General features: G+C 38.0%; 1 protein-coding gene across 1 annotated transcript in view; it reads right to left on the reverse strand.

Annotated features, from left to right (window-relative positions):
* Nucleotides 1-13,420, reverse strand: part of LOC306859858 (SPRY domain-containing protein 3-like) — a 43,771-nt gene that overhangs the window by 13,846 nt on the left and 16,505 nt on the right. Inside the window, exon 7 of the mRNA XM_079401228.1 lies at nucleotides 3,823-3,972. Within this exon, the coding sequence (XP_079257354.1) occupies nucleotides 3,823-3,972 (150 nt within the window). The remainder of the gene's footprint in view (nucleotides 1-3,822; nucleotides 3,973-13,420) is intronic.

Below are 13,420 nucleotides of genomic sequence, written 5' to 3' on the forward strand. Positions count from 1 at the left end.
ATAGTGTATACACAATACATAATGTGTTATGTATAATATTCTGTTTTAACTACTCATATTTTAATGTTGGATTTCCACAGTTAAGAGGTAAACACAAGGTTAAAACAATACAAATCTACAAATACAAGACATTTGGAAAGCAGCAAAAATATTTTTTAAAAAGGCAAAATCTTTCCAAGGCAGTTGTTAATATCTTAAATGGCCAAAGTTGAAGAAACACCCAAAAATACAATGGAGCGCCAGAAGAGGTCAGATGGATTGGTGACAGATGGACTATTGTTTTTCGTGCCGAACACTTCAAAAGTTGATCTGTACTTTGAAATGTGAATGTTTCCAAAATAAATGAGGACACCAGGGTTTTCAGGAACACACACTCCCTCGATTGCTCCATGGGAAGTGCTAGAGAGCTGGCTGAAATTGAAGCCAACGGAGCAGGATGAGAGCAAAGGAAAGGGTTGGTGCGAGAGGGGAAGGTCAGGAGGTGATAAGGGTCGAACCCATTCATGCAGACGTGGCCGCTGAGGCTCCGGTACACACCTCCGCCCCTCGTTAGAAACAAGAAAATCTTTGTCTTGCATCCTAGCAACCCAGTGTATATTCCGGATGCATGCGTACGAGCTTGTACGGCCAGCTAAAGTCCCCGTTCACAGGGGGTGAGGGTTCACTGATTGCAGATAAGAGCTCCGCACTTCCTCCCCACATCCACCATCATACTCCGAATTATAAGATAGTCTGCCTTCTGATAGTCCCAGTTTAGGTCTATCTGATGTTCTCACCGCAGCTGAGATCCTGCCATTACCTAGGCTGGTTGCCATTCCGCGGCTGTTCCTAAAACGGCAGAGGTGATACACGCACTTGATGTTGTAACAATTAACAACCACATTGTTTGTAAACGTCTCTCCAGACACAGGATGCAGGGAACACGGTACACGTCCAATGGGAGTAAACAGTAATTAGGCAGCAATGCTTTAACTGATATTTGATACTTAATGAAACGCAGATGCAAAGTTCCAGAAAACGTCAAAATTAGAAAAAACAATAACAAATTGCTCTCCGTTTCTCTGAGCAACCAGCGGCCTCGCACGACTCAACATGACAGGCTTGTTTACCGTCTGCCGTTCCCAACCTGAGACTAATTACCCTCCACTTTCCTCGTGGTCTTGTACAGAATGTCAGGAAGAGAGAAGAACACGGTGGTCACGTTCCTGTTCCCACCTTAACTATTCCTGATTAAAGGAATAGTTTACTCAAAAAAACAACTCATTTACTTAACCTTGTCATTTAGGGTTATTATCGTTAGCTACAGCTGAAACCATAAAAAAAATTGTTAATTGAAATGCAGCTAAACTTAACTATAGATATTAGATGAAATACTACAAAAATTTAAAACGTTGCACTAAAATAAATAAAACTAATACTAGAACAGAAATTAAAATATATTAAACCTAAATAATAATCAAAAAAAAAAGCCTAACTAAACTAAAAATATAAAAGAAAGATTAAAGCTTATTTAAAATATTAATATTTATATATCAGGGGTGCTTCCTCCAAAGAGGCAAGGGAGGCAGTGTCTCCTCAAAATATAGGATGAGAAAAAACAAAAAAAACGCCAATACAAAATATAACATTAAGCAGGTTGGCAAAATTTAAAGTAATTAGTCTCTGTGTTTGTGACCAATATTTACCAAGCTTTGATGACTGATGATCCGAAAAACTCAAAAATAGTTAAAAGATAACTATCAGAAAGTATAGCTGAACATAAGTTCACAAATAAAATATATTGATTACATGGTTTCTGCCTTGAGTTATTATTTTGGAATAAATGTAAAATGCTTAAAAACACTAACTTGATGAGATTCATACTTGGCTTTAATAAATAGAATATTGATCACATTGTTAATGTAAAAATTAGGGCTGCCCCCTAATAGTCGACTAACTGATAGTCGACCAGAAGAGGCTTAGACGATCAAATTTTCATTAGGTCGCTTAAATCGCAGGAAAAAAAAAAAAACCACATGAAGTTGCAAAGTCATGTATTCTGTGACGGACAGATCATTAAGGTCTGGTCTATGTGGTAATTACAGTACACTGGTCAGGACATCCAAATGTTCGTTTTGAATCACTGACCTAAAGTATGGCTTATCATCTGAAAAAATGTAAGTAGCAGCAACATTACATGGCCACTCGCTCTAACATTAACCGAGAAAAATGTGCACTATTGAAGTGTTTGTACAGAGTGTGTACGGAAGCGTAACGGAAACGCGCCCAGTTAACTGGGAGGCGCTCATACAGATAACAATACAGCTTTCGAATCTGTGAAAGGTCTATTTGTGCGCACTCACAATAAAAACAAAACATTGTGCTTTTGTAAACTAATGAAAGCAAAGAGGGTGCGCTTTCTGCCATCTAGGTGAACTTGAGGGTGTCAAAATATATAAAATTAATTTAAAAGTTAACCAAAACTATGTTTGCCTCACAGACATGAAAAATATATCTATAGAAGATGTCTACTATTAAGTGAACCAATGCAAGTGGAAAACTAATATTTTTAGACTATATAATCTGTATGAAACATGCACGTCCACTGTCAGCATCACTGCAGCCGAAAATACAGAAAACACTTAATGTATTACTGTAATGTTAAGGTAGTCGTCTGGCTGTTTTTTTTCCCTGACGCATTGAAAATAATCACTTCTGCCGGTGCACTGTGGCAAGCTTTAGGCGTGTGCTTGAGCGCTGACAGGCTATAGGCAATCAGAAGCTCATTATATAGTTTATTACTATAAACATGTGATTAATCAACTAATTGCTTAAAATTAACGACGACTAGTCGACCAGAAAATTCTTCAGTCGAGTGCAGCCTAGGTAAAAATATATATATATATTTTTTTTTCTTTGATTGTCTAAGTAAGGAAGAAAGAAAATGTGACTGGGACATGAATTCACATTTTATTTAAAAATGAAAAGAAAGAAAAAATGAAGACTTTGCCTTCTCATTTTAGAGCACCACTGCACATGTACATATAATGCTTATAAAGAACACTAAACTAAAAAAAAAAAAAAAAAAGTTCACACTGCTCTTTTAAATACAACAAAACGGAATGGCAAAAACCACCATAAATGCTTTCAAAAGTAGTGAAAAGGACATTATATTCTAAACAGATTTGACATGGGAGATTTGAAAGCTATGCTCAAGGCAAGGTTTTTAAGTAAACAATTGGTCTGTTGCTCGTACAATAACTGTGTAAGGTTTAAAAAAAAAAAAAAAGACTTGTAATATTTCATGAGTCATTTGAACTACTTTTATGAACCTTTTATGATGCATTTTTGGAGCCTGACAGCCACTGGACACCATTTGACAGAAGAACTAAAGTCATAGGGGATCGACTTGAAGATGAGTAAATCATGACAGACGAGTGAACTGTTCATTTGAGGTGATTTGCTCAAACCGCTGTTCTATTTGCATTCTACACCTCAGGGCATTTTATAATGTCAGACTCTAACTGTTAGGAGGACACAGTGTTGTGAAGCCGCATTTGCCATCTTGGTGTATATCCAGAGCTTACTGTACACTTCTCTTCTTGTTCAGGCCTTGAACAAAAAAAAAACACTGGGAATTTATCAAAAAAACAACACTACTGCCAAAAATATCTTAAAAAACTAAACTAAACGGCATTTGCAAAGCATTTAACCTTCATAGTGTGACACTGTGGTACTTTGTATCCATATGTGCATACACTTCCCTACATTCACTGATTTAGCAGATGCTTTTAAAACAAGTAGCTCATTTATAAATGAGGAACAATGCAGAAAATGACTTACTCTTCTAGCCAGGCCCAGGGCGATGTAGCACTTCTCTCCGGGATCCATGATCTCCACTTCAAAGTAGTGACTTCGTGTCGTGAGGGGCTGCCGGGCCTGAGCCAGACCAACGTCCATGATGCTCTTCCCTTTCCCGACATATTCCAGAAGCTACGGCAGAAAACATCATAGACTTCATTTAGATACATTATAGAGCATTACACATCATTACACATGTTTTAATATCGTGTTTTTAACTGATTGCTCATGTAGAAGGAAACAAGATCTTGTCAGGTGGATTATTTGGTCGGTTTAAGGTTAATCTGGCATAAACCAGACGTATCTATAAAAATAGTCAGCCTGGCTGTGAGCAGGTTTGGGAAATCGGATATGCCACACTGCAAACATACCTGGCTAAGCCTCAGTTTTTCAAGGAAAGGAAGATCTTGATTTATGGCAAGCCATCTTGAAACTGATCTCAGGTTTTATGTTCAGACACACAGAGGTTTTGTTTTTAAAGAAATTAAAACTTTAATTTCATTTGGCAAGGATGCATTAAATTGATTAAAAGTGACAGCAAAGACTTTACACGGTTACAAAGAATAAAGAAAAAAAGGGTTCGAGCAGCAAACCAGCATATTAGAATGATTTCTGAAGGATCATGTGACACTGAAGACTGAAGTAATGATACTGAAATCAGCTTTACTATAACAGGAAAAAATACAATTTTAAAATGCATTAAAATAAAAAATATATTTTAAATTATATTAATATTTCACAAGTCTTAAGTCTTAGAGACCCTACACTTTTGAAAAGCAGTGTGTATATATAAAGAAAAAATTCCTTGAGTGATGGTTTTGAGCCCAAGGCACTTTGAGAAGAATAATCTACATGAAATGAGATCAAGTGTGGGCAAACCCAAGCACACAGGAGTGATGACACATCTTCAGATTGATATTTTCCATCAGGTGTGTTAGCAAAGATGTAATAAGATTATTAGAGAAGACAAAAAAGGTTGACCTGTCTTCAATAAGTTCATGGGATAGTGAGGGTGGGGCATGGGCTTTCAACTACAGACATGTGAGTGGTATCGACCGCCCCACCTAGCCTTACAAATGAAAAGAAAAAATTACCAATGGAACAATTTTGAAATGGCACAAGGTCAAATGTTTCATTCAACAGTGTTGCGAAAAATGGCATTCATGCAAGTGTGAGCCATCTTCCAAGGACCGTCTCGACCTAATGATGCCTAACGTAGACTTAAACATTAAATTCATAGGCCAAACCACTTTAGATTAAACCTTGAAATCTGCCCACCTAAATTACATTTTTAGGCATCATATGTCTGTGATCAGAGGTAAAATATGTAATCTAATGGACTGCCTTGTATGCACTTTTGAACTGTCAATTCAAAAGAGCAAAACTGAGCTGAATATTTGGTTTTCATATGCATATTTTAAAAGCATTTTTGGGCATTAAATAAGTGGCAAAAAAAACAAAATGGCCCAAAAGAATGGCTAAAACTTCTACACTTCAAATTGAAACCTAGTGAGCAGCCTACCTAGATTTTATTAAACTTAAGAATACAAACTAGACAACATTTTTGGCCATCATATGCACTTTCAGGTGCTCAATTTAAACTTTAACACCTCAGATCCCAACCTAGACTGCATTTTTTGGCACGTGTCTTTGGTCAAAAATAACAAAACTTCTGTACTTCAATTGAGAACCTAGTGCTTAACAGCATTTTTGGGTGTCATATGTACTTTCAAATGTTCGATTTAAACTTTAACTTCACACTGAAACATTTTTGGCCTTCACATGACCTTTGAATTTTCAAAAAAAGACACTTCAAATTGAAACCTAGTGAGCTGCCTACCCAGACATCACTTTTGGGTATCGCATGCCTATGATGCCTAAAATGGCTATAGCCTTTCTCTCACATTGTTTCTGGCCCAACACAGCTTCTAAACTCGCAACACAGCATGGTGATTACTTTCAGATTTCAACTGGTTGTCATTAATTACTTAGAAATTTCCGTTTGCAACGTCAGAATCAGCACTTTATTGGGGCAGTGGAAAAATTTCGGCAATGCCATCTACAATAACCTTTGGTATCCTTGTTTACGCCGCTAGACAACAGCAGGTCAAACGGAGACTCTGACAGGGGGCCTCGTACAACCACATGCTGGTAACGACCAGACATTTTGAAAAACATGAAAATGTGCGTGCAAAAGTCAAACGGAGACTTTAAATGGCCATGAACAGATTGATGTCAGTTGTCCAAGAATATCCCCCGCTGACATCAAAACCACTGATCAACTACAGAAAATAAAGATGCAAAATCCTGCAAACAATCAGCCGCTGCTTTGATCAAAGCAGACTTGATCGATCCAACTAAACTGATTGGTGTTCAATATGGAAGAATGCGTGTTTCTGGAACGGAAGGCATTCTCTTCTCATCTCCTGAGGCTCACTGGTGGACGTACCCACCGAGGAACTGATTTCCATTTATTGGAATTAAACGCGGGTTGCTTTTTATAGATGCAAAACAGTGTTTTTTTTTCATGCCTCCACTCGGCTCTTCTTTTCAATATCAACCTCTTCAAGTTTTCGTGCCAGGACAGTTGCCTGCTCATTTGAGGATGGAGGCAAAATTGCACCTAGTCACACCTTCTTGCCTCCTTGATGCGAAGCAATGGGGAGGTTGTCTACCTTTATACCACTCCTAGCGGATCTCAACAACTCCCAGCATGCTCGGATGACAGTGCTGACAGATCCGACATGCTCTCGAACATCACCCTCCTCAGACCTACGTGGGGGCGGCAGCTTGTTTTGTTGACCCGCTGCCCCGGCAACAGGTGCAACATTGCGAGCGAGTCCCACAACTTCCTGTCACAGTGTGGAGACTGTGGAAAAGGCGGAGGACACAAAGAGGGAGACGCCCACAAGTGGAGAGCCGCTGAGATGTTTGCCTCGCTCGTCTTCAGTCTTTAAAATAGGGTCTATGTTTTGACAGCCTCAGACAAAATCTCTGAAGATGATGTTATTGTACGTCTGTCAGCTAGCAGTTACTCGAAGTCTGTCTAAATGCAATTTATCCTTAATTCACCTTGTTCTTTAGAGTGTTAAGTACTTGGCATTCAGCTGCTCATTTAATTGACAAAACAATATATTAAAAGCCTCAACATGCAGACTCCGTTTTGTGAAGCGCTGGGAATTCCTGTCACTGTCCAAGACGGTCCTAAATAAGCAAAACTAAATTATTTCAAATGATCTATGATAGAAAAGTACTTTTGTATGTTTACATCATGGTATTCCAGTACAATTTCTAAATGCTTTTAGGCAAGATGTGGCAGGAATATCCCCATCCATTCATTTGTTTTTACGAATATTGGGTCATGAGATTTTCTAGTTCATTGCACTATAATAACACGTTGTAATGGTGCGATTGCATTTAATCGCTGTTCAGCAAATTTCAAGGGTCAAAATTCAGTCATTTCAGGAATCTGTGTGATCAGAAATTTCATGTTGAGTGTGAAAGATTTCCACATGAAGACTTTGCACTGGGTTCAACCGAGTTGGTTGTTGACCAACAGAGCAGCAGCTTGGTTTGAACGTGACTTCCATGTGCTTCATACATTGCTACACTATTGACTAGGGATGCATCGAGCCGATACTCAGGATCGGTATCGGCTCCGATACTGAAATTTCTGTCGGATCGGGTATTGGTCAGACGAGACCAATCCAAATCCGATATTGTGCATATACTATTCTGTGTTATTGTTAAGCCCCACGAAAGCACAAAAACATTAGAAAGCACCATAAAGTCAAAGTCCAAGTGTTCTGAAGCCGTTCCATAGTTTAATGTGAGGTACAGATGAATATTTAAGTCATTAAATTCAAGTTCACATAAATTCTTCTCTCCGCTGCTTCTGTCTGTCATCCTCCGTTCAGCATTCAAACTGTCACGTTCGGTTAAGACAGTCAAGACGATGAAACTCTCTCCAGGATCGCTCAATAACAGATTTAAAACTGTTAAACGAAAAGGATCAATAAACTATGCACAGATTTAATAAGCTATGCACCAATATCTCTTTCCTTTGTGCTTTGAACTTCTCTCTGCGGAGCTGCGTGCTGTGACGCCGTGCTGCTTCAAGCGCATCATTCTGCGCACGGGAAGCCACAAGCGCTTTGTGCCACTCTCTATTGGAGCTTTTCCTATTATAATGCTATATATATTATAGCGTTTCTTGTTCTGTCCTATTAAGGCTATTAATAATCTAATGTATAGCACAGTAATGGAGGCAGCAACATATATGATAGATAGGACTGCTCTATCATATGTCTCTGCCTTCATTGTGCTATACATTTAAAAGAAATGTCTTTTAATTCTGTAGCTTATATTTATAAATAAATATATTTGTTTTCATTAATGTATTTTACAACAATATAAAGAGCAATGTGTAACATTTTACCAGATATAGTCCTTCGTATATTCACTTTTATTTGTTCCCCACTAAATAATGTTATCACTAAATGTTTAGATTTTATAAAATTGTGCACTCGTGATTTTTCTAGTATAAATTTTGCTGCTAAATTATCCACTAACCTAATTCATAATAATATTTTTTGTCATAGATTATGAATAGGCCTGTTTACACCTGGTCATTTCATTTCATTGCATTTTCGCTGATCGGGATATCTGATTTGTTAAAACGTTTCAATTTACACGTGGCCACAAAGTCGCAAAACGGACATAAATCCAATCTTCAATTCCTGCGCTATATTTAAATGTAACGAAGTTCACGTCAACGAAATCAAAAGATAAGTACTGCATTTTATTAATCATCAGCTAATTTCAAGATCAAAGATCGCAATAGGAGAGCACGTGGCATCAGCACTGGAAAGATAAGTTTGTCTTATACTTTTAATGAAGAGTATTGTGTTGATCGCCTGCGTCTTTCAGTTTCATTCGCGGCAGTTTGCGTGTCTGCTTGCTGAAGAGATGCTCAGCTACTCGTCCGCAGCGATGCGTGTTGCATTAGCGCAGTCATATCTGACTATAATGTCATATAGCCTATAACACGGTCTCACACGTTTATTTTAATTTTTTACATTTTGGGACAAGTAAAATTTACATATGTGGTTTCAACAACCAGATGCGTTTACACATGTCCAGTTTCGTTTGGAATGCGGCCCAGACCACCTTCTGAAGTGGTTTGAGCGATCGCATTTATATTACAAAACGCATGAAGTGACCAGGTGTAAACAGCCCCTATATATTTTTTCGTTATTTTTCATTAAAATTAAGTTGTCTAATAGATTGTGTTTAACACACAAAAGAGTGACACAGAAGTATAGAAATTCTACATTGATTTAAAAAAATAATAAAAAAACTGCTCTGGTATCGGATTGGAATTGGCCGATAATCAGAATTTTTAAATGGTATCGTTGCATCCCTACTATTGACACTATTGGATCTACAAAATTTTATTGACATAGCCAAAACTATATAAAGCTATTAAAAATTAGTCTTCTGCAACATTGCGACATTTCACTGAACACATCAGCACATAATTGCCTCCACCGAAGCACTACTTTCTACTTTTAGATCATCACTTCCATGACCTGTTCACTGGTGCCCAGTAGGTGAAGTAATAAAAATGGTGCAGAACAGTCACTTTTCCTGTGCACAAAAAGGTACCGCTTGAGGTCATTTGCGCAAGACATGTTCATTCATCTCTGTGCCTTGTTTTTAATTTAAAAGTTCTGCACGTCACGTCCACTATGCTGCATCTAGCTGGAAAAACATGTCAGTCTGCACTGTTTTTAATTGTTTTTCTGCGAAAAGCACACTTGACGGACATCTTTGACCGTTACGGCGTGCCTCCCTAACACGTTTTTAAGACGCTGAGACAAGTTAAAAAGATTAAGATAATTGTGCTGCTCCTGGCTGTGGAAACCGGCATGATTTTCCGATGGAGCCCAGCATTAGGAAAAAGAACATTTTGTCGAATGTTTCGTTGTCGTTTACTCATGTGGAAGGGCCTCCAAACCTGACACTTACTTTCTTCTGTGGAACACGAAAGAAAATAGTTTGAAAAACGTCTAAGTAATTTTGCCCCAACAAGGAAAATGAATAGAATTCAGTGTTGTTTGGACCCAAACATTCTTCAAAATATATTTTTTTCCCCACATATGAAAGTTAGCCATACAGGTTTGGAACGGCATGAGGGTGAGCAAATGACAGAATCTGGGTAAACAATCACCTTATTTAACAAAACACCTAACTACATTAATGTCGGACTATAAATTAGCTTGACATTGCATTTTAAGATTATTTGCGAATCAGTTAAACACATTAAAAGGCATTGCCAAGAAGCTGTTAATCAAAGATGGAGCAGTTAAAAACTATAACTACACCCCGTAAGTAATGTAATGCATCTGTTGATAGCCATTTAATATATACGGCTTAGGGTGCGGTATAACCTACCTGGGCTGGATCGAACAGCTGGATACAGATTTATAAACCCTTCAAGGTTACTCAAAAAAATTTATATTCTGTCATTAATTATTCACCCTCATGTTATTCCAAAATCGTAAGATCATCTTCGGAAAATATATTTTTGATGGAATTTGAGAGCTTTCTGACCATGCACATACAGCTACGAAATACCACATTCAAGGCCCAGAAAGGTAGCAAGGACATCGTTAAAGGGGTCATTGGATGCAAAACTCACTTTTACATGTTGTTTGAACATAAATATGTGTTGGCAGTGTGTGTACACAACCACCCTATAATGATAAAAATCCACCCAGTGGTATTTTTTTAATCTTTATAAATAATATCCCCTTTTTCAAAACAGGCCATTCTCAGCTTCTTGTCGGTGTGACGTCACACCAACAAAGGCCGCTCCCACGATAGTTGACTGACACGGCTGTCTTACCTTAGACCCGCCCTAAATGAGCTGAGTGAGCTGTAAACAGTCTGACCGCCACTGTGTCATATCAATCAACTCGTGGAAAATGGGCATCCGATGACCCCTTTAAAATAGTCTGTGAGACATCAGTGGTTCAATCTCAATTTTATGAAGCTACGAGAATACTTTTTGTGAGCAAAGAAAACAAAAATACCGACTTTATTCAACAATTTCTTCTCTTCAGTGTCAGACTTCGATGTGCATTCACGACAGTCATGGTATGCATCATGCTACTCTCATGAATGGTGGTGAAGACTGACGCGAAAGAGAAGAATTGTTGAATAAAGTAATTTTTGTTTTCTTCGCGCACAAAAATATTCTCGTAGCTTCATAACATTACGGATGTAACAAGGGTTGCGTTTACATTTGGCATTAACATGCGATCACCGCAGATCGGATCCTCAGTCAATCAGAACACGGCACGTTGACACTTGGCAACATCAACTGACTTCTCTATCTGGATAACCGATCGGATCTGTCTTTCCTGCAAAATATTTAAATAAGTCAGCAGAGAATGGCCCAGGGCAAAGTCGACCTAAAGTGGTGGGTTTACTTTTGAAAAGCATTTTCAGTTGCGGGACATTTTACAGTTCAAAGATATAAGTCTACTAGTCTCACTAGCGCTCCACAGCCTGTTGTTCTCCATCTTTCTTGTGACCGTTCGCGAGAGAGGGGGCGGGGTTTTGCGTGATGTCGACCTGCGAATGTAGACATAGCTAGATTGCGTTTACATTACGCTGAGATCCGCATGTATTAATGTATTAACTACGAATGTCAACGAATGGGTCCTTGTTGTAAAACAATATAAAGAGGTCATGACATACTTATCAAAACAAAGTGATATACTGTACAAATATCTGCAAATATCTAATGATCATTTTACTATGAAGTGTGATAGAGTTGTGTCACTCTAGTGTTGGTATTTGGCTTATAATCAAAACCGAGACCATGTATTTCTTCAAAATAAAATACTACTATATGATACTAGAGTTTAGCTGGAAAAGAAATCTCAACGGTGGCCTGATCTGTAGAGTCTTTCACCACCTTTCAATACCAGTTATTGCTGCAGGAATGATACTGCCCAATCATAATCACTCACTCCTGCCAAAGAACTGATGCTGTCAGACATAGCGTGATAAAAGACATCTGCATATTTAGAAGGCTCTGCAAAAAAGCAGCCGTCATGTTGAAGAACATCAACAACAAAAGTTTTTCGATTTCCTTTTGATTAGTTCATAATGAAATGACAGAGGAGCTAAAAATAATCCACCACATACTTGACCTTTCTGTCAATAGCCAAAAACAATGGCTCACTGAAGAAAGAATTTTTTAAAAAATGTAAAAAATTCTCCAGAGCATGTTATTCACTGCTAACCAGATGGTGAGAAACATTCCGACAAACACTAAAAAACAAAAATACAAAACAAAAAAAACAAAAAATACTAAACGGGTCATTGAGGTTAAAAATAATTTCTTTCATTGGTAACACTTTTTATTAGTTAACATGCATTAACTAATATTAACGAAGGGGACCTTGTTGTGAAGCAAACCAAAGTTTTTTTGCTTTTTTTTTAAAATTGTGAACATTAGTAATCACAAATATTTCCTTTCCTTTCTGCTGCAATGAAAATCCAACAACCCTGTTCCTGACAGGGTCGGGAATTTGTTTTTGCAACTTTTCACAACAGAATGGAGCTGAGAACTTTGGGCTAACCTGAGGTTAAATGCCTTGCTTAAAAAAACAGTGATAATGGATCTCTTGGGTATCAAACCAGCAGGCCTCCGGTTACTAGCCCTGAACGCTAAACTTTCCTGAATCTGGTTACAAAACCATAATTGCCAAAAACAGCAAGCTAACAGCTTAACTTCAACCAGCTATGTTTCAAGAACAACCTGAACCAATCAAGGGTCTCTGAAGAGACTTAGTTTGAACTTTAAGCTAACACAGTTCATTGAAGTGACATATGCATTACCACGTCAGTTCACTCCATCTTGGTAACTTAAGTTGACATATATACAGCTCTTACCTACTCTAAAATCTCCAAAATATTTATGCTTCAAAGCAAAATCAAATGAGCAATAAAGTGATGATAAATGGTACCAGAAATTGTGCTTCTTTAGCTTAAATCTGATGCTATACTGAGCGTCAGGCCTTCTCCTTTTTGCCCTACACGTCATTTGACTGCCATATCTTGATTTTTATCAAAAAGGACGCAAACGCAAAAGGAAGTTACAAGTTAAAGCAGGTTAACAGCCTCTCCCTGCCACAGATAAGTCATTATTTCCTTTTTCTCACACTCTCAAGTTCCCTTTGAGTGGTGAAGCGATGTTCCAGTGCCCTTGCCCTTACACACCAAGTTTCGAATGAAACCATTCTGTTGTGGGAAACAGATGAACTCAGGCTGACCAAAAAGTCCAGTGATATGGACACTAAAGGTTCATCAGATGAACTAGTGCTCTAAACTGAATGGAAATACAAAAAAAAAAAAAAAAAATCCTCCAACTGCGCTGTTGGGATGTTACGCAAAAAAGAAAAGAAGAGCAGAGCAGGAACAGATGTCCCTGGTAGCTTATTCAAGATGAAACTATGAAGACCGTCTGACAGTGGTTAGTGTAACAGTAATACAGTTAAACAGG

Source organism: Barbus barbus, assembly GCF_936440315.1.
Source record: "Barbus barbus genome assembly, chromosome: 40".
In the NCBI taxonomy this organism is placed as follows: Eukaryota; Metazoa; Chordata; class Actinopteri; order Cypriniformes; family Cyprinidae; genus Barbus; species Barbus barbus.